Source organism: Lepisosteus oculatus, chromosome 6 (genome assembly GCF_040954835.1).
Source record: "Lepisosteus oculatus isolate fLepOcu1 chromosome 6, fLepOcu1.hap2, whole genome shotgun sequence".
Classification (NCBI taxonomy): Eukaryota; Metazoa; Chordata; class Actinopteri; order Semionotiformes; family Lepisosteidae; genus Lepisosteus; species Lepisosteus oculatus.
The window spans coordinates 41,116,115-41,137,620 of NC_090701.1; the positions used below are offsets into that span (position 1 = coordinate 41,116,115).

Sequence of the window (21,506 nt, forward strand, 5' to 3'; positions counted from 1 at the left end):
TGTAACACTTTTATTTTTTTTATCAAAATACAACTTATCCATCCATATTAACTGGTCAGAGTTCACAGCCTCATTCTAACCCTGGAAATGCTATGAAATAATAAATAATTATTTAATTTTCACCCCCTGACCAGCAAGGCATCACTGTTCCATTACTGAGAAAGGTGTAGACTGTTATAAAAAACTAAAACTTGACATCATCTCTACAGTATAACACCGTTCCTCTACATCAGCATCCCATTAATATTCTACAGTACCCCTTGCCATACACATCTTTTACAGTTTGTCATTTGTTCCCTGTCTTGAAGGTTGTTTCAATCAGTGTATTCTTGAAATCATTTGGGGTGGGGGTGGGGGGGTGTCTCATCATTCAAAATCCGTACACATGATGAAAAAAATTTAGTTTCTGTCGACTGTGCTTTAAAATGTTCTGGGGAATTTCTTAATTTCCAGCTGCTTTCTTGTTCTTCATTCACTTGATGGCTTTCTGTACATCGCCTCATTTAATGTTGGTCGAGTTCAAAACTCGCCTCTCATTGGGCAATGTAGAATGAAATTTAAGGTAGTATTGTTGAGAGCAACTTCCTAATTGAATATTTGTTCAAAATATGGCCATTCCAACAGGTGTAGACCTCATTTTCATTGATCGGGTCCTTAAGTGTCAAAAGGATTGGCCCTCAGTTACTCAGTCTTCATGGAAGTTAAAAAAAAAAACTCTGATATCATTTATGCAACCAAGATGTTGACTTACCTTTATCATGTCTGTCTACAAACTGTACCTTGTGTTTTTAAACCTTCAACATTGCTTGCTGATGGTGGGCCAGCTTCACCTGCTTGGATTTTGGGTCACTCTGCATGTGATCATTAATCACCTGGTCGTTTCGAGAACAGCGCACCTCTGCCAACACCCGATTTGAAGCCTCCTCCTCCGAGATTCCAAAAAGAATCAAACCTGGCACAGAAATCTTCCCTGCTTTCATGGTTTGAAAGTAATTCAGGTTTAGGCACCTGACCAGAAAGGAAGCAAAAGCTGGGATATTTGATGGTGTCATGGAAAGTCGAGTATCCCCTGGAACTCTCCAAAGATTTGGTGCCCATTGAGGTTGCCCCCCCCTTCTTGATCATCCAAATGTGCTTATCTGTCTCAATTAAGTATTCAGTGCCACAGCACATCTATGTAATTACTATATGAGTCATGCAGCAGCGACATCAAACAATGTGGCACTAAGTACATTTTAGACCTTAAAACTGATAGCAATGCTTTATATAATCAACCTCATGCTACAGTAGTATTGGCTTTACTAGCCTTCAGAAACGTGAATGAATAAGAAAAAGCAGAAATTCTAAACTGGAAACAAAAAAGAACATTGTTTACACCTAGTGGTCATAATGTTGGAATGATTTGAAGCCTCCTCCTTCGAGATTCCAAAAAGAATCAAACCTGGCACAGAAATCTTCCCTGCTTTCATGGTTTGAAAGTAAATCAGATTTAGGCACCTGGCCAGAAAGGATGCAGAACCCGAGATATTTGATGGTGTCATGGATAGTCGAGTATCCCCTGGAACTCTCCAAAGACTGCAAAGAGAGGAGTGGCACCAGTCTGATATGATCCAAATTGTGTGGATTGGAACAGCAGAATCCTGCTTTCTTCTTTCAGATGTTAGTTGAATATCAGAATTGATCCTAGCCTTTTTATCCTTAACTAATCAATGCAATGATATAAATAATAATAAATACTCATTAGAATTGTATTTATTATTGTATTGTAATACATTAATTATAATAAACACTAATATTGAATACTAATTATAATGGTGACTAATTGTTATTTAAGAATTAATTATTAATTAATCATCAATCATTAATAATAATAATAATAATAATAATAATAATAATAATAATAATAATAATAATAATAATAATAATAATTAAGTAGAATTAGTCTTTTACATTTCTTTTACATTCTGCTTTGGGAATTCCAGTAAAAATCAAGCGAGTAATCAGGATTTGTGTAATAATAGTTTAGCCTTTAATCTTATACTGTTTCAAATCTAACAGGTTACTTTCTGAGAAAGTGAGGAAGATGTCTATTAAGAAAACAACTGTATAAGGTATAAAAATACAGTACCCACTGAATAGAGCCATCGGTTCTATTTATAGTATAGGTTCCATTAAGCATATTTGTACAAGGAAGTGACAATTTAACTGCATTTGAGTTGAAGAGATATTGCTGCACTACAGAAAAGGACTGGTCACCCCATTTCCACTGGGCATTTAGTTGAAGAGTAATACTGTACCGTATAGAAAACCCTAAGGACTTCTGCAGGACATTTTATACAGTATTTATGCAAACATTATTCTTAATGAAACAAGGTTCAGTAAGGAAAAAGCTGGCATAGTATGCAAAAGATATCTACAAAACAATGGAGTAAAAACACTTTTTATCAAGTGCCAGTAGTATAATATACAATAACTTATTGCAGACACAAAAAAACACAGACAGTGTAATTTATCACTGCCGTTCTTGGTAAAAGGTATCTATGCAGATAATTAGTCCGACCAGTGACTGCTGGAATAAAAAATAAATAAATAAATAAATAATAGAGTTCACTAATATCTCACACATATTTAAAAATATTGACTTAGTGATCAAGCCTGTCCAGGCTGACAGGTCTCATTTAACCCAAAAGCCATATACTCTTGTTATGATACAGGAAATAGGAAAGCTTACAGGTCTCCCACTTCATTGCATCTTTTACCTTAAGTACGTCCTTGATTAATTAGGCTATTAAACCTTTAATTAAAATTAATTTGGATGAACTTTGTTTAAAACAAACAAAAAATAATTACATCTGCTTTCTTTAAAAAAATAAATTGATGTATTAAAGGAATTTAGCAACAGGCCATTTTTATTGTTTTGGTTTATATAAATAGTGGTTAACTTGTGATATTGCTATAAAACTTATTAGACCCCAAAGCACTTTACTCTGAGCATTCCTAACATCAATGTCATTGTAGACCCTGAATATTTTAACAATTAATTTTTGTTCTTCCCATCGGAACAAAAGTAACTTTTTGCATCAGTCTTTAATCAAAGACTCAATGTCAGAAAAACACAGAGAAGTGGTGATTGTCGGCAACTTCATTCTCCGAAACAAGGCAACAGTGACTTGTAGCAGAGACCATGGGACAACCATTTCTTGTTGGAGTTCAGGTGACCAATGTCATCCATACAGTATATTCCACAGGCTCCAACCTAGGGCAGGCAATGACCCAGTTGTCCATGTGTGCAAAGATGACATTGCTATAATAATAATGCCTTACACTTACTGTACACAGCACTTTTCTGGACACTCCACTCAGAGCACTTTACAGATTATGGGGACTCCCCTCTGCCACCACCAGTGTGCAGCACCCACCTGGATGATGCAACTGCAGCCGTAGGGCACACAGTACGTTCACATTTAACATCCTCAACACATTCAACACATTCAAACACGTTGGCAGGACAGAGATTTTTTCAGGAATTCTTCCAGCACCAGTCAAAGGTGCACAAGCACAAAGGTTAATCCAGCAACACAACATGTGGTTGAGGACATGGTATCCAGAAAAAGGCCTTTCTCGGCCACAGGAAGCCTTTTCATGACAAAAACCATCTAAATATGACAGATTACATCTGAATGAAATGGGCATCAGTTGCCGTGACAAAGGGATCCACAAAGACATCCCGAAACACTTCAACTAGGAGGAGAAAGAAGAGAGGAGGAGCCAAAAAAACTCCAGAAAGCCACCATATTAGCAATGAATTATGATAAGGCTGGCATCACATAAACTATGACCGAAAATGATAGAGATTACTGTAACATTATCAGATACACACAGTTCTGGAGAGACAGGAATGGCAGAAGAGGAGAAGGTATGGAGCTACTGTATATACTGTATAAAAAAAGACAAATTAAAGCCTCTGAAACCATATGGATCAGACTGTTCAAAAACATTCTGAAGGTGCAGTGATAAAGGCATGCAATAGACCAGCAAAGGCAGACTTTGACTATCATTCAATACTACTGTAGATACTGCAGTTAGGAATTACTGTTCAAAGGAAGAAGTCGTTTTTATGGGAGACTTTAACTTTCAGGACATAGACCACAAGAAGCCTGTTGGAAAAGTTTAAAGCAATAGTAAATCATCAGAATTTCCAGTGGTAGACATGGCTAATGCCTGCTTTCTTATCCTGTTTTCTGGAGCACCTACTCCAAAAATCAGGAGAAATGCTTGAATTGTTCTTGCCTATTCAGACAATCAAGACACACCGGTGAGAGAACCATCAGAGGATTGTAGTCATAAGGTTGAGCCCAAATTCAAATCTACACCTTCAGGTAAGGAGATTTCTAAGGAAGGAAATGCCGTTTTTAGAGAAGCAGAATGTGAGGGGATATGGTATCGGTGTGAACTACAGTAGATGGAAACAGTTCTAAGAGATTAATTTTGAAACGTTAAACACACTTTTCCAACCACCTAGTAAATGAAAAGCTAATAACATTACCCTGGGTGGTTCAACAAATAAATTGTGAAACAAATACACAGACAAAAAAAGCCAGTGTGGAGGCACAGTGGTTAGCATAGCACTAGTGTCTCACCCACTGGTGCTGGGAACCTGGGCTCAGTTCCCAGGTTGCTAACAGCATGGAGATGGTACTGTATGTTCTCTCTGTGTTTGAGTGAGTAGTGTAAGGGTGCAGTGATTAGCACTGGGGCCTTGGGTTTAATTCCAAACCTGGGATGCTATCTGAGGGGACTTTGTATGCTCTCCCTGTGTTCACATGGGTTTCCTGCAGGGGCTCTGGCTTCCTCCCACAGTCCAAAGACATGCTGGTAGGTTGATTGGTTTCTGGGAAACTGGGCCTGGTGTGAGTGTACAGTATGTGTGTGCTTGTGTCCTACGAGTTTCCGATGGACCTTGTTTTCCGTTGCTTGAAGGGATTAAGAATAATATATTGCTACTCCAGAATCAGTCTAGCCAAGAGCAAGGACATACATTTTGGGAGTGAAGGGAATGTCTTACACCGACAGGCTGAAGTCAGAATAAGGATAACCAACTGCAAAAATATTTTTTAAAATTATACTTATTAAATGAAGCATGTCAAATTTTCTTGAAAGTATGTTTTTGTTGTTCAGCATTTAGTCAGTGTGATAAAGTGTGTGTGACTGGTGTGAAAACTGGTATTTTAAATATGGTGTTTAGCACATTCTGTAGCATTCATAACTAATAAACATGCATTCATTCACATATTACAAATTCAGAGAACATTTGTAAGTGTAGGTGTACATCAGATTAGGTGTGCGGTTTTCAGCGCAATTACTTATATTTCATATCAGCCTTAGTTAAATCTCCAAATAGAATTTAAAGTTCTGAAGCAAGTTGCTTGCTGTTTAACGTTTTGTTTTCCAGAGCTCACCTACTGAAAGACATTCAATTATTTTCTTTCCACAGTTGAATAACCATGCATAGAGAGATACGTTTCAGAATTAGAATCTTTATAAATGCTTCCTGTAGCAAGGATGGATGGCAATTCTAGGAGTCTATTTTTAGAGAATCGCTTAAATAATGCATAAAAAATAATTTGACATTCCATAAATTGATACGGAAAGAATCATAACCAAAACAATGAACAGATTAGTTCGTTAAGGGTGCCATCTGCTGGCAATAGTGGAAATCATCATTCAGACTACCTACAGTAATAAAGAGATCTAGACTGCCTAGCTCTAATTGATTTTGAAAACATTAAAAAAGCTCATTTAGATGAAAATGGCAAATTTGAATATTTTTCTTCTCACTTCTCTAAAGTTGTGTTTCAAACAGAACAAAAAAACAGCTCCTTTTTTAACAGCTGTCTCTTGCTGAATTAAAATGTTTGCATTTCCTATGAAGAAAAGGCTAAACATTTCATTAAAGAGTGAGTACTTTCTCCAAGTCAAAAGAATATCATTTTTTAAAAAAAAAAGAGTAAAGAAGGTGCTAAACAGGAGATTGGGAGGAAGTCGAACTGTAATCTCGTATTTCTACTCTCTAACATTCCTCATTCCTCATCTGTACCATTCCTTCATTCCTCATGTGTGAGAGTGGTTGTGATAGCACTATCATATTAAGTACAGTATGCTATTCCTTTATATAGGTCTTGAACATTTTGTAATTAAAAGTTGAAATGACTATTAGATGTCCAGAGACCCCATAATTAATGGCATAATAATTTTAATGTTTGTGTGTAAGGCTCAGACATAATTAGCAATGATGCCAACAACAACTACAATACAGAACTGCCATTACACAGCTGTTTATTGAGCCCCAAAACATTGATAAGGTGCCTCCTTTCTTGCAGCAAAATTGATCTGGTCGATGCAGAGATTAATGCACATACAGACGAAATGGGACACCGCTGAATCCTTTCTGCCTCAGCTGAGAAAAGAAATACAATTTCATAAACATTCCTTGAAAAAAGTCTACATTTATATGATAAAGCTCTTCAATATGAAGATTACTGCCATTTAAATTGCTATAGAAAGAAAGGACAGTCTTAATAGGTTATCACTGAGCCTGTAACCTCCAGGGAATCCAAAACATTGTGGACATTGATGAATCTTATTCCTTTGGGTTTGCAAAATCCATAATGCACACGTTGAAATGCTTTTACCATTACCTCATTAATAACATGTCTTTGGTTGCTTGTTTTAATGCCTTTTGGCAAAGTTTGCTACAAATAAAGCCAAAACTGGACAATCCGGCATGATGATTTTGATCCAGATCAACAAAGGAATGGTTAAGGAGGAACTGCAATGCTATTTTCATGTTAGAAAGAATCAGACTCGTAAAAGGAATCAGAAAGGTTCATCAGGTTGAGTGCATTTCAAACCGCAATAAAAGTAAATTGAACGCAGTAACTTGTAAAACCTCTAATTTACGTCACCAAATAGTGGAAATGTCCAGGTATGCACAGCGCCCTGTTCTGCGATTCAGAACAAGGCAACAGAACCTCTGGTGACGTGTGGCGGCCCTATGACATTGCAAACAAACAGGCTTGTGAACACATCTCTTTAAATTCAATAGGGATTTTGCTTTTGATTCCAAGACGGTTTTGCCAACTAACACTACTTACTTGTTAACTCTGCATGTAGACCACGTTTGAACATTTCTGTGGTGAAATGTCTGCTGTACAACCTGTATTTATTCGCTCGTACATCACTTTACACAAGTCATTATGGTGACTAGTGAGAAGGATGGACTGCATCACGTTACGGTTCACTGAAACTTGAGTGCGAGTTTGCAACCACAAATGGCGACTTACAGTACTTTCACGAAGTTCACAATTCGAAATTTGTCATTTGTTTCTATAACATCAATGAATTGATTTCATTACCGAGATTTGATAACTTGTATGAGAAAATGGGACTGTAGTTCCCACTAAAATGCGTACAAAATGCTCCGAATTAGTGTTGCTGAATGTCCCTCTCAATCTTCTGACCTCAGTACATTGGGCATTGGTGATTCTAACTCAATATGGCAGCTCGCTAATGGAAATCAAAGAGCCTGTGGGACTTTAATGCTACAGTACATGGATGAATGTCCTCATGATACTACAGTAGTATCATGAGTAGTATATGAGTCATCTGGTCAGTGTAATATCTGCCAGAGGAGGATTTACAAAATACTAACTACCAGGGTGTGAATAAATGTGGCTCCTGTGTTTTCTGGACTTTAATGATCTGTGAATAATATGACTTTGCTTTGAGCAATACTACAGTATTACTTATTATTAATTGAATGGATTCATGTTTATGGGACTGATACAAACCGAACCCTTAGGAATGATCATGAACTCCTACCTGTTCCTGAGAAACAATGCCGGTGGAATTGAAGGTTCTTCTTCTAGGAGAGAGCACATGTTCGACTGGAGCGCCACTTCCTGGCTTTCCCCATGTGCAATACTGCATTGTCTCTACATGCTGGAATGTGAAGTATATTCCATTACACTGCACTGTGAATATACAGTGTATAACAGTATTACTGAATAATATAATGCTAGGATTCACATAAGAAGATCCCTGAGGTCAAGACCTTTCCCCATCTAGCTGCAATAGTAAGTCATTACTCCTGTATTTGCTGGAGTATTTGCATGACTTTTTATTTGATGTGCATTCAAATACACTGTCATTTTAATAACAATCAAACGTAATGCTCTAGATAAAGCTCTAAATCTCACTGCCATGTTGTCTTTGGAAACTGAAACCCACAACAAAAATTCAAACCTTAGGAATATGTTCCACACAGTTCCATATACTGTGGGTACTGGTATACATACTGGGATCATTGGTTAATATACATCTAGAAGTTGGTTTACAGTATACGCCAAGCACTTGAATTGTAATTTTAATGATGATTCCTACTGTCATGTGTTTTATGTGTTATAAAATACAGTCTTTTTGTTGTTGCCATTTTCTGGTCTGAAGCAACTTAGCAACTATCTTCCATCTGCCTCTCTTGACTTTCTACTTGTTGAAGTGTTTGCACCCAGTGGTGTGACGATAATTTACCATTTGTTCTGCAGCTCCATCTCTCGTTTTGTTCATTTGATTCCTGCGTCTCTTATCTTCTTCCTGCTGTCTTAACTCGGCGTAATAGTTGAGACGTTTCATTTTCTCCTGCTTTTTTTTTGCAAGATGTGGAAATAAATTGAAGAAATTATTTATTGCAACACAGTTCGCAGGAATTAACCAGTATTTTAGTTACAGTATTTCTAAATTACTTGGGGAAAAAATTGAAATTTGTGTCTGTACACTATCATGCATATACTGTATATTTCAAGAGGAATGAGGGCAACCAAAGATCATATGACAGTTGAATCGTTCATCTAGTTTCTCTAAACGTGACTTAAGCTGCTTGGCTGATGGCCACAGGACAGGGAGGCTGCGACCCTCAGGCCTAGTGAGAAGGTGACCAAGGGGGCAGCTGCAAAGGTGGAGATGGGGAGGAAGAGGGATGCAAACCGAGCGAGGAAGAGGAGAGGGTGACATGTGGTACGCGTGGGAACCTGAGAAATTACGTCGAGACTAGTTGTGGGTTGTTGCAGCTGAGCTTAATTGGTCTGGCTGCCCTCATCCCTCCCACACGTTCGTTAGTACTCTATTTAATGACTTCCTGAATAAGCCATGTCACAACTCCTACGACAAAGGGAAATCCAGTGGGTTTGTTCGGTTGGTTACAGCATTCACTGTTCCACCAAGCCTCCACCTCAACCCTCCTTCTTCCCTCTTTACAGCTCACTCACTCAAGAAGACTGGATTGAACCCATACAGTACTGTACTTTGCTTGGGTAATTTAATCACTGTCCTCTCAGCTCAAACGTGCTTTAAATGCACTACTTATGGTCGATACTCGAAAGTCAATACTTTGACTAGGAAGCCATTTACCCTCAAATCTGTGAAACCGCAAATACATGTTCTACAGTAATATAGATGCGTCAGCATGCATAGGCTGCAAAAGAACAAGTAAAGGTTTATTCCAGGCTGAAAGGAAAATAAAAGAAACAACGTTTCGGCTATGGAGTTTTCTTCGGTTTCTTCTCTTTTCAGCATGGAATAAACCTTTACTTGTTCCTTTATAGTGAGGTAATTCATACATAAAATCTACCAGATATGGTATATTGTACAAAAGCTTCATATAGAGATTCAATTTTTCAATTCAATTTGGAATACTTTATTCATCTCCAGTGGGACGTTTTAAGAGGACACTCTGCTAAAACATCTTTTCATAAAATAATTAAAATATAGTCATTCATTACCTGTTTGAGAAATCCTGTTTTCTCATTTCCTGGCGGAATTAAATGGCTACCATCGCTGTCTTTACGCTTGGGTCTTAAAACAGGATATTCCTAGAATATGATATTGATATACTGTAACTGGCATATATACTTTGAAAATATATGTTTTGTTTCCTTTTTGTCTTGGATAGTTTGGCTTTGTTTGATTAGAAAAACTCAGAAATATCACTTATCCATAAACACAGAGTCTGAAGTCAGTTGAGAGTGATACAGTTAGGTGTGATACAAGTATTTGCTACTAACATTTTTTAAAGGTTTTTCAATAACCCTTAGCATGTAATACAGATCAAGCAATAATCTTATATTAATTAAAAGGTTTCGATAGAATGTTATTGAAATACAGTAAAGCTATTATCTGCTTCAATTTTAACATATAGAAGAATATGTAAATTCTTCCTTTGTGACACATAGGGGCATCTGTGTCTTGTTGTAAAACAATATCTGTCAGTTTCAGTCCAATTATATTAATGTGCGTAACAGTGAACTTGATGAATTAAGCTCCTAAAAACTGATGTCAAAGATCTCATGACTTAATTATCATTTAAAATAATAACAGCATTTGTTCTCAATACATACATGATGACTGCATTTCAGTTTATTATAAAATCAGGGTAAAATGTTCCACGAAGATTCTACATTTTAATTCAGTCTTTGAAATTGTTGTGTTACTTTGGCAACTTGATTCCATGAGAAGAATAGTCACCAAGCAGTGAACTCTCCTACCCTACTGGCATGAACACTGGTTGGTGGCAGCTCTTCAAAATAAAATGCAAATCAGGATATCAACACTCAAATATTGTAAGAACCGTACATATTCCTACCTTCAATTCTCCATTAAATGTCTCGGGAGAAGTGCTCGTAATACGGTGTCTGTCCTTAGAAGAACGGTCTCTATCACATTTATGTAGCAAGGGCTGGCTGACTGAAGAAAAAAAACTCTGCAGCTGTTTGTACTGTACATATGTATACAGTTTCTTCACTTCAAATTATTGTCATGCTTATCATTTTATTTAATTAAGTCATGCTTTGTTAGACAGCGTTTTGGGGGCTGGGTTCAGAAACATACTTATTGAATTGAGTGAATCAACATGATGCCAAACAAAACATTAAATTCAGCCTACAAAAAGTTATTGTCCAAAACCTTATATGGCGACTGACCTTGTTTTGTTCTGCCAGGATCACAGAAACAGTTTGGAAAGGAGGGATCGCCATTCTGAAATAAGATAGGGAACTGTCCTAAGAGAAGTTATTTGTGAATCATTTGATCGAATGACCAGATCTCAGCTCATTCTAGGAGTTTACATCCCCAAAATAAAGGCAGTTGCAGTGAGGGCACATACTGTAGGAACATTGGCTGTTTAAGCCAAGCACAAAGACAGAAGCAGACTCACGGCTGATGCAAGTTATGCGTGTTTGCTCATTTTTATGATTTAACATTTTGGGGACAAATTAAAAAGGGACAATGAGTGATTAACAGTACAGTAGGGTTGTGCTCAATACAGGTTTTCCTGAATAGGTTGTGTATCATTATGTCCACTCCTGGTAGGGTTCATTTCAATAAAGTTGCTGCTTTTTAATTGCAGAATTTGGCACTGATATGTCCATCATGTCCAGACTACTTCTAATTTCAACTAAGCTAGTTTCTGTTTCGTAATATCAGTAACAGAATAAAGGAAAACATAAGCAAAATATTTCATGAATGACTATGCTTTCTTGCAAACTGCATAGCTGAATATTACACTAACCTGCCAACAGCACCAAACAAAGTTTAATGGGTGAAGTGTCCCACCCAGTTTTCACAGATGGAAACTATGGTCTGTTTGTGTCACAATTTCAAGCCTTTCATAAAATTAAATCAATGTGAACTATACTTGGGTATCACAGGGGAAATGAAAAGAATTGTACTTTGAATTGTTTCAGCTGTGGTGGGCTGCTGAGAAGCTGCACAGAGAAATCAGGGACATGATGGCAGCATATTTCAGAGATCACAATGTTATACAAAACTTTACAAATCTGTGCACAATCACAGGACTCTGTTCTCCAAAATTGCAACCAATGACAGTCGAGTGAATTTATACCTATTACATAAAAAAAAACATACCAAGCTGGTTATTATGGCATTCATTTGTGCAAGTGAAAGTCTGTGTTTTGGATTTTGTTTATCCCTTATCTGGTGTATTTTGATTTACACATGTTGGATGTGACATCATTTCATTACTATTAAGCATGATTCTGAAAAAAAAAAAAGATTAAAAGTGAGATGTGGTAAAATCGCTATTCATGTGCTCAATGGAATGTTTACTGTTAATTTGTGCTCCACTTCATGATAATATCATGATCTGTACACAACTAATATTTTTTCCAAGAACATCAGCTGGTTCACAGATTCTGTCAGATGGATGCCCTGGAAACTCTGATCTCAGTGAATTCTTACAATTTCCTAATTCTTAAGAAAATAATTGTTAATATCATCACTCTGTTACTATCATGTACAAGCTGGGTGTGTATGGGGTTTACCTTTCCGTATTTCAGCAAGGGGAGTTCTGTGTTATACTGTCCTGAAAAAGAGCAGGGAAAAAGTAGCACAAGTTGTACAGCGAAGGTTGCAGTGTCTAGACATTTACCACTTTAAGATCAAACTTAATTTCAAAACATCTTTCCGTCCAAAAACAAAACCATTTTCTACTCATATACACTATCCATACCAGATTTAGCTATAGTAAAGATGGTTTTAAAAGAAAAGTCAGTTCTTCTGCTGGTCCTTGGATTACGCAGTCTAGTATGTGCTTTGCTTTTCTGCTTATCATGCCTTTCAAGTGGTCTGTAGATAAAGAAAATGTCATAAAATCTAACTATTTGATCACATGGTGTTCTCACAGTGAATAAAGTTATATATAAATACATTTCAAAAAGTATGTCTAAGAGAGTTATGCTGGAAGCACTTGTTTTCTCAAGTTCCTTCTCTCTTAAAGTAACACTTCATCCTTTATACAGTATCTTACTGTACACACAAACAATTATGGTATTATAGTGTTTTTCCAACCCAAAATCAAAACGCCAGTGAGCAGAGAACAAGCATCTTCTAATATGGGGGGGGAGTATTTTCAAATTAAACTGATGAACTCTGGAGAACAGGAAAAGATCCAGGGCTGAGTGTTTTCTTAGTTTTAGAGGATTTCTGCCCCAGTACTGTACTGCTCCTCTTTTTTTCCCTCCCTTCCACACCCACCTATTAGCCTGTTACCGGGGCAACCTGCAGTTCCACCAACAGTCACTCTCCACTCTCCCCTGGAGCAGACAGCCAGACAGCCACCCTGGTCCCAGTGTGTCTCCCTGCCACATCCAGTGGGGGAAATGGCAACCACTACAGTATCGTTCCACAGTATTCACACAAGCTGACCTGCACTTTTGTCATTCCAGAAAGAACATCCAGATCCTTCATGAAATGGCCAGGATGAAATCTGAAACAACAACAACTGTCCTGTATCAGTATGAATGGCACACACAGCTGGCGAGCTAAAGAAGCTCAGAGCTCATGGAAAGACTAAGGTTGTTGCTGGAAGAGAAGTAAACGGGGCCAGTAGGGGGCGCTCTCCATTAACAATCCCAGGGTGTTTCAAAAAGAGTGGGTGTGTTAGCCTAACGTCCTGGCCAGATTTCCCCCTCACCTTTCCTGTTGCATCATCCAGTTTGGGGCTACACATTGGTGGTGGAGGGGTGTCTTCATTATTATTAAAGTATATAGTATACTGTATATACTGTTTTTATACTGTACATACAGTACAAACACTGTATTTATTTTCATTTCTTTTTGGCCTGTTAACCTTCAATTTATAAGCCAACTCAACAAATACATGGGGGATTTACATTAGTATACAATGATGCACACTTATATCATATCTAATATATCAGTTATTTCCCTTGGTGATGAATATGAAAAATAACCATAGAGAAATACAGACAAAATAAAAGGTACAATTAATCCATAGATATATATTATATAAACAAAGACATGTGCACTTTCCTTGGTGACAGGCTGTCACATAGTGACTTACCAATCTGTTTCCCTTCTCTGTTCTCTTAGTGATTTTTATTTCTGGCATGCTTGTTTCTCCTGAATCCAAAAAGACAGCAATGTGTTTTAGACATGGATCACTATCTAACCCAATTGTACAGTATGTGCACAATGAGAGGCAGAACAATGGGAAGAAAAACATAACAAAGCCAAAGACATCTAGTGTATCTGCAGTACCCACTACACTGCACAATAAAATCACTCTGGAGAGAAATCCATTCCACATTGTGGAAGAAGTTAATATGTGACACAGAATCAGAAAAGACACCAAATTAAATGAATGTAGTGCCAACTAGCATAGTTTTTTATACCTGATGGATATGGGGGGAAGGAATTTTTTTAGTGATCACCTGCTGCAGTTTTTAATTCAAATAGTCTGAATTATAGGAACAAAAAAAAACTACCCCAACCAAATCAGTTATTATGTAACTCTGTATGGTTTTCTGTAGTGTCCTTTTTTAGTTCTTTAGCTCCACCATACTTACACTTCTGAAGTATACCTACATTCATAATTGTAAGATTAGTGACCTGTGTCCTGTGGGCCATTTTCTACTACAGTTTAGATTGATTCGTTAAGATATTTCACTTAATTTTACATTACCTCTTCCGCTCTTGTGAAATGTATTTCCATCAGGTCTTTTAAGTGGCTGGTAATCAAACCAAAGACGAGAAATCATTTTGACAGTCAATCCTGACCTCACACAAAAAAAAGATACAGTACCATGAATACAAATGAGTATCTCTGGGAAAGATATGAGATCTTTGAAAATCGACTGTGTGTGTAACTCACCGTAGAGAATTTTGTTTTACAGAATATGACTACCAACAGCGCATATCTTCTAGCAATTCAGCCCAGAGTTAGGTGTACTTATAGGATTGTGGAGTGTGTAATGGAAAGTTACTGAGAAAAAGGTATTTTATCCTAAAAATGTTGTTTATGGGCAGAGCTGTGTTGCAGAAGCAGCTGGATTCTTAGAACAAAGTGTGATAGCACCCAGCTCGTCAAGGGCACGGGATCTTTTAATAATGTCATGAAAAAGGGAGTATGAGAAACTATTTGAATAAGTACTCTTTTCTTTGCTTAAAGCAGAAACCTATAAGGAATGGAAAATTACTGCTTCGCCTGTCCTTGAAGTGTTGCGTCAGCTTAAAAAAGACAGAAAACAAGGGGCTCTCCCTGCTTGCTTTTGAATCAGCCTTCACTTCCCTGCACAGACCAGTGATGGCTTTTTCCCATATTGCAATATGAATAAAGACCTTACTGAGTGAATGAGAATACCTCTCCTGGCTCTTCTTTGATAAAACTCCACGACAAGTGTTATGTGAAAATTTGGCTGAACCCGCTTGGCTGAGGGCTGACCTCCTGGCCAGAGGACGAGAATGCCTGGACCCCCCTGCAGACAGGGGAGTGACCAGGAGTGACCAAGGGGCAGCTGCAGGGGTGGAGATGGAGTGGGGGTGGGATGCAGAAAGACGGAGGGAGAGAAGGGGATCATGTACAGTATTTATAGTGTTTAGGAGAGGGAGTGACGTCAGGAGTGATTGCTAACTACTGACAGCCGAGTCTGGCTGAACTTGGTTGTTGTCCTCCCTCCTGAGCTTTTGTTATGAACCCCATTTAAAAACAAAACATACACTTATCTTGAAGGACTTTACAGTTGACGTTTAGTTTCATTTTCAGAGAAGCTCTGCTTCCTGCCCTTTTCACAGGTTGTGGTGAAAAGAACCTAATAAGTACACTAGATAAAAAAGTCCAATTCAGTTTACCGGCTTTGTGGAACCTGGCTTCTTATGAGCTGTGAAATGGGGGGCACTGGCATCTTCAAGGCAAAGCCACTCTAAAGAAAAGAGATAAAAAAACTGTTAACCAAAGAAACACCCAGAAAAAATCCTCAGCCTCAATTGGCAAATGTAAAATCCTTTTTCATCTGATCGCCATCATTGAAGGTGGATTACCATCTTTTCCCTCACATTCTGGGTCTTCCTCCAAGACTGCCCCTTTGTCCGTGCAGCCCTCAAAGCTGGTACTGGGAAGATTTTCAAAAATAACTGTCAAGTCCGAAAGCTGTCCAGATTTTAGGTTTGCTGTGTGTCTCAGCAGAAAGACAAAACCCACTTACCTTAACTGAATATCTTCAATATGCTTCCAGTAAACTGGATTAATTGTACTATGGCGGTTAGCCCCATGGCTCCAATGTTTGGTTTCGGTGATCTTCAGCTGATTTGTGATTGTAGGATACAGTGTTTCTTCTTCATGCACTTCCTTAAGTTTGAAGTTACAAGCGTGCTTGTTGAGAAATGAAAAAAAAAAATTCAGCATTAACTGGAAATGAGAAACTTTTAATTCATCTATCGCTTACTCTATCACTTCACAGCAAATAGTAGATGTGTAGTGTGCGCGATTCTTTTCTTCTAGTCTTCCACTACCTACTGTATTTCAATTTTTCTCCTTTACTGACTTGTCTGTCATTTGATGGATCTCTAGTTCACCATGTAATATAAAATAAAGCAACGACAACGTTAAATTTAACCCCCGCCAGGGAGTGAACGTAACATAAAGTACCACAGGAGAAGACAGGAGGCAGTAAGGCTCCTGTAAAGGACACAGGGGCTGAGTTGGACTTGTAGAATGTGGCATCTTCCCCTGGGTGCTCACGTTCGTGTCTAGTACAAGAGATCTCCTTGAGTTTTTCCTCCTCCTTTGACCGGACCAGACATCTGGGCTAAAACATAGTGACATTATCATCAAGAACAAAAACAATAGCTTCACGGTGGTGTTGAGGTATTTACCATGGAAAATCATTTTGACAGTTGATCCTGACCTCACACAAAGATACAGTACCATGAATACAAATGAGTATCCCTGGGAAAAGATATGAGATTGTTGAACTTCTGCTGTATGTGAAACTCACTGTAGAGAAAAAGGTTTTTTTTTTTGCAGAACACTACCATATACTTCCAGCAGCACATATCTTCTATCAATTAAAAAAAACTTACACTTCTTTCAAAGGACTTTACAGTTGACATTTAGATTCATTTTCAGATTAGGTCTGTGTCCTGGCCTTTCCACAGGTTTTGGTGAAAAAAATGTAATACATATGTAAAAAAAAATCCAATTCAGTTTACCAGCTTTGGTAAAGGCTGGTAGCAAATCCCATATTGCCCACACTTTTGCCTCAGAACAGACCACAGTTTGGACACCTCCAACACAAATAGGAAATTAGTGAATCGTATGCGGCCAGCACAGCTAGTGTGTTTGTTTATGGTATTGTCCTTCTCAGACAAGAGCACACTGATCTTCTAACCTTCATTTCGCTTGGCTGAAGGTACTCCCGTGTCCCCAGGCAGAGTTAAGTTAATGAACTGTGACAAATCAATAAGACTATGAGGTTCTACACCTTCCGTCCTCCTAATTCAGTACCAACGCCCAGAAGAATCCAATTGTTTGGTTACATAAAACACTCCTCAAAGGCTCATTTCCCTAGGAAGAAATAAGAGTACAGAACAAAAAAATGTCCTGTTGGATTTACACTGTTTGTTTAGGTAACATGCCATAATGGTTGTTCACATTTGTTTAGTATTGTATATGGTACCATTTAATATTCTTTTTTCCCCTAAAAAACAATGAACAAATCAAACATAAAAATGGCTTGCTAGTAGTCTACTTGACTCTGTAATCAAAGAATCAGCGGAAGGTGTGACTTTTTTAAATGGACCATTTCCACACTATTCTGATGCATTAGCACAATACACATTTACATACAAATACACACTTATACACATACACACTTACAGTACAGTATGTGCATACACAAAATTCTTGCCTGTATACAAATCTTACCTTCCAATACTACATTTCCAATACAGTACTGTACTGTACGTCCCTGTACGGTTACTGTATTAACATTCGTAGTACCAGCCAGTGACCCAAAACACAAGTCAGGAGAACCAAAAATCAAACCACAGGTGGTCTTCTGACTTCACTTTGTGAGGTAGAATACAGGTCTTTTTATGCTTTTAAGTGACAGATGTTTCTAACATAACTGTATAGAGAAGAACATGTAAAGGTTTATTCCATCCTGAAAAGAGAAGAAAAAAACCCAACGTTTCGAGGTGTCAAGCCACCGGAAGAAGACTCCACAGCCGAAATGTTGTGCTTCTTTTCTTCTGTTTTAACCATGGAATAAACCTTTACTTGTTCCTTTGCAGCCTGCGCATGCTGATGCAGCTCCCTACTTGAACTACTAGAGAAGAACAATACTGTTTTACATTCATCATTCAGTCCTCCCCCATCACTCCAATGCAGCAGCCTGCTGTACATCAATTAAAAGCAGCGCAGATCTTCAAGATCATCTGTGAGAAACTGGCTCTGTGAAAGATTAGAGGATCAATGACTTGAACGAGCTGCAGGCTGCGGAGCTCGGGAATTAAACTTCAACCACGAAGGAAACATGACAGGTGGTGCAGTGGTCAGGATTGCTGTCTACCCGGAACTGGGGGTCTGGTTTCAATTCCTGGCCTGGTGCGCTCTGTGAGTGGAGTTTGTACGTTCTCCCTGCGTTCGTGTGGGTTTCCTCCGAGTGCTCGAGTTTCCTCCCACAGGCCAAAGACATGCTGGTGGGTTAATGAGCTTCTGGGAAAAAAATTGCCCCAGGTGTGAGTGAGTGTGTGTGTCTGTGACCTGGGTGTCTCATCCAGGGTGTATCTGGCTCCTCCACGACCCTGAATAGGAAGAAGTGGTTAAAAACTGGAGGGATGGGTTCGTGCTGTGCAATATGAATGCTTTTCAACAACACCTTTTCTTAATGAATCAGTCCTTTTTGGGTAGTAGGTGTCCGACTGCTTGCAAGTAATACACCCTTCACATTCTGATTTGAGCTTTTGTTTTGACATTTCTCTTTTCATTTAAGTACAGTTCTCCGCCATTGAAAACATTGTGAACCCCCAAACCATCCTGGATTTGTTTTGTGTTGCAAAATATTTCCCAGTGCTGGAACACAAAACTTACAGCTGTTATGACAGCCTGATTAGAGGAAATGTACTGTAAAATATAAGAATAATCACAAAATTGAAGAATACATATGAATAAGTACAGTATAAGAATATATTAGAACATAGAAGAATAAGTACAAAGTAAATAAGGTCATTTAGCCTATCTAACCTTGCTATTTGATCCAAGTTCAAGTTTCATGAAAGAAGCCAGGATATAGTCTTCAACAATATGGACGAATAGCTCTTTCTATAGCCCCACAACCCCTAAATGTACCACAATAATGCATCATAATATTCTTTGTATAGAATTTCCTATCTACCATAATACAGTGTAGTTGTAGTCTGAGATATTATAATTATTAATCCTTCATACTCCAAGCAATTTCTGCCTGTATTGTTCATAAAACCCCATATTCATAGTTTACTTACATCAGAAATGGTGAATATCTACAAGCATCCCATTTTTTCTGAATTAAGCTATAATGCACTTATGAAAAAAAACAAATTAAACCAAATGTTATAAGGTAGAAAATATAAGTGCTATTATGACATCATTAACGCATCACAGTTTTTCATTCTTAGTGCTTTGTGAGGTTGCCAAGAGCCGTGTGACTTTGGGATCAGCCACAAGACAATTACTTTCAAGCAGAGACACATCTTAAAAGCATCTGTACGTGCTCTTGTTAAATCTGAACTTGTTTAAAGGTCAGGATATTTGAATGTCCTCCAGTTAAACAGCAGAAGACTTCACGCCACGTTCAAGAATTACCTAAGAAATATATGCCATACCATTGATATCCATTAGGGGGCAATGTCTCACTTTGTGTTCTACATGGGAGATAAAAACGGAAGTGTTATTTCAAGGATAAAGGATCTATTATCTATTAATCACAAATTAGTACAGTGTATTATAAATAATACTATATATTATTAATGATTAGATCCATTATATGTTTTGTTATTTTTAATAATTCTGAAAAGTATTCTGTTCACATTCCATAGACCAAATGCTGTTAAATATAATGGCCTCTACAAACTTTGTTTGTACCTACAGTATTTGCAATATTTAGTGTATCTTTTTGGACTGCCTAATAACCTAGTGGATGATCAAAGACGATGATGATTAGATACTTAAATGTTTCAGTGTTTCATTTTATGTCATTTTGCAACTTGTCTTTTTTGCCTTTTATCGAAAAGATCTATTGCTAATTCTGAAAATCTGTCTGCGGTCTTTCTAGTTGACACATACCTGGAATAAGGAAAGAATGCTCTAGTCTGTAATGAGATGATGGACTTTCATTGTCTGATATGCAGGGACCACGTAAGCAGAAAAATGACCTGAAATTTTACATCTGTTCTTTATTATTAATTATTATTCTATAATTAAAAACAGAATTTAGGATTAAAGTAATGTCACAGAGGCCTGAAATGGTTCCTTGTAAAATGAGAAAGAAAATTGTTTGTTTAATAATCTCCAGTACTGTATGTAATCTCTGGAAATATTAGGTGTCGGTTTTGAAGTTTATAATGAATGAGCTTTAAAGGGAGTCTCCTATTCCCTTTCATTTCCCTGTACAGTGAAGCTAATTGGAGTCTGAATTATGTGTCAAGTTAATTGGTTTTACAGGCGTTATATAACATATAAAGCAAAATAGACACCATATCATTGTAAGGCTTTAATTAATCAGTAATGTATCAATCTGAAAACGATTCATTATATTAATACGAGTAGGGAATTGAGATCTTTGTGTTGTATTTTCACGGATACTGTATAGCACAACATGCACACAGAATCAACATGGTTATCTTCTAGAAAGCCCTGAAATAAGTCACTTCCCTACCCAATTGCTTACAATTAAGGTCTTGCACATTTTCATGAACCACGGACTCTGAAAAGTAAAAGTAAATAAAAAGTAAAATGCAGCTTAGCTTTGAAAAATATACTGTATGTATCATGACTGTCCTCGATTCTGGGTGATCACTTGAAACCCTTCAAAGCTATTTGTTTTGTGGTAATTTTTTAAAATACCAGCTACTGTATATTGCATTTAGTTTGTTGAGCTGGTGATAAAGTGCAGTTTGTGGAACTCTAAACATTGATGATTTCCAATAATCCAGTAGTCAAAAACAGGATTGTGGTAAACCTGCAGGACATTCGGAGATGGCAGGACACTGTGTGGAACTCCACTCTGCCACGTGGCCAGACATGGGGAACAATGAGAACATGCAAACTCCATGCAGAAGGAGCCCCAAGCTGGAGTCAAAACCAGAAACTAAAAGCCAACATCATGCTTGCATTATAAATAGTTTGACTAAATTAAGGAAAATATTTTTAAACCGTGCTAAATAAAAAGTGTGTTTTTTTTCTTCATCCAAATGTGCAGGTCGGCCTTTTTTAGAAATAATAATAATAATAATAATAAACTTTATTTTATATAGCGCCTTTAAAGGTGGCTTCTCAAAGCGCTTTACAGGATGACAATAACAATAAATAAGAAGACTACAACAATAAATAAGAAAATTTCACAAGACAGGACACAATTATAATTACAACAATACAACAA

At 37.5% G+C, this 21,506-nt stretch overlaps 1 protein-coding gene across 5 annotated transcripts; it reads right to left on the reverse strand.

Annotated features, from left to right (window-relative positions):
- Positions 1 to 6,319: 6,319 nt before the first annotated feature.
- LOC107078182 (uncharacterized) lies at positions 6,320 to 19,453 on the reverse strand. Of its 5 annotated transcripts, none has more exons than XM_069191279.1 (17): positions 19,372 to 19,453; positions 16,514 to 16,673; positions 16,071 to 16,237; positions 15,907 to 15,977; positions 15,718 to 15,788; positions 15,230 to 15,344; positions 14,552 to 14,641; positions 13,931 to 13,989; positions 13,276 to 13,336; positions 12,625 to 12,696; positions 12,393 to 12,433; positions 11,034 to 11,088; positions 10,697 to 10,797; positions 9,837 to 9,926; positions 8,590 to 8,700; positions 7,882 to 8,001; positions 6,320 to 6,457 (listed from the first exon to the last, which is right to left on the reverse strand). In XM_069191279.1, exons 2-17 carry the CDS (start codon positions 16,586 to 16,588, stop codon positions 6,407 to 6,409), a joined length of 1,350 nt encoding a protein of 449 aa, XP_069047380.1. In that variant the 5' UTR covers positions 16,589 to 16,673; positions 19,372 to 19,453; the 3' UTR covers positions 6,320 to 6,406. The 5 variants fall into 5 exon arrangements, with proteins under 5 accessions (XP_069047380.1, XP_069047379.1, XP_015209438.2 ...); XM_069191278.1 differs by having other exon boundaries at positions 8,590 to 8,697; positions 11,034 to 11,106; XM_015353952.2 differs by having other exon boundaries at positions 11,034 to 11,106.
- Positions 19,454 to 21,506: the final 2,053 nt, after the last annotated feature.

What these genes read in the sequence shown, in the direction of transcription:
- LOC107078182 (XM_015353952.2), bottom strand. Translation starts at nt 16,588, where the DNA reads ATGCCACATTCTACAAGTCCAACTCAGCCCCTGTGTCCTTTACAGGAG. An exon ending in TCCTGGCAGAACAAAACAAG is followed by an intron (nt 10,798 to 11,033) that starts GTCAGTCGCCAT and finishes TTTTTTCTTCAG; the next exon opens with TCAGCCAGCCCTTGCTACAT. An exon ending in GCATTGTTTCTCAGGAACAG is followed by an intron (nt 6,458 to 7,881) that starts GTAGGAGTTCAT and finishes TTCTTTTCTCAG; the next exon opens with CTGAGGCAGAAAGGATTCAG.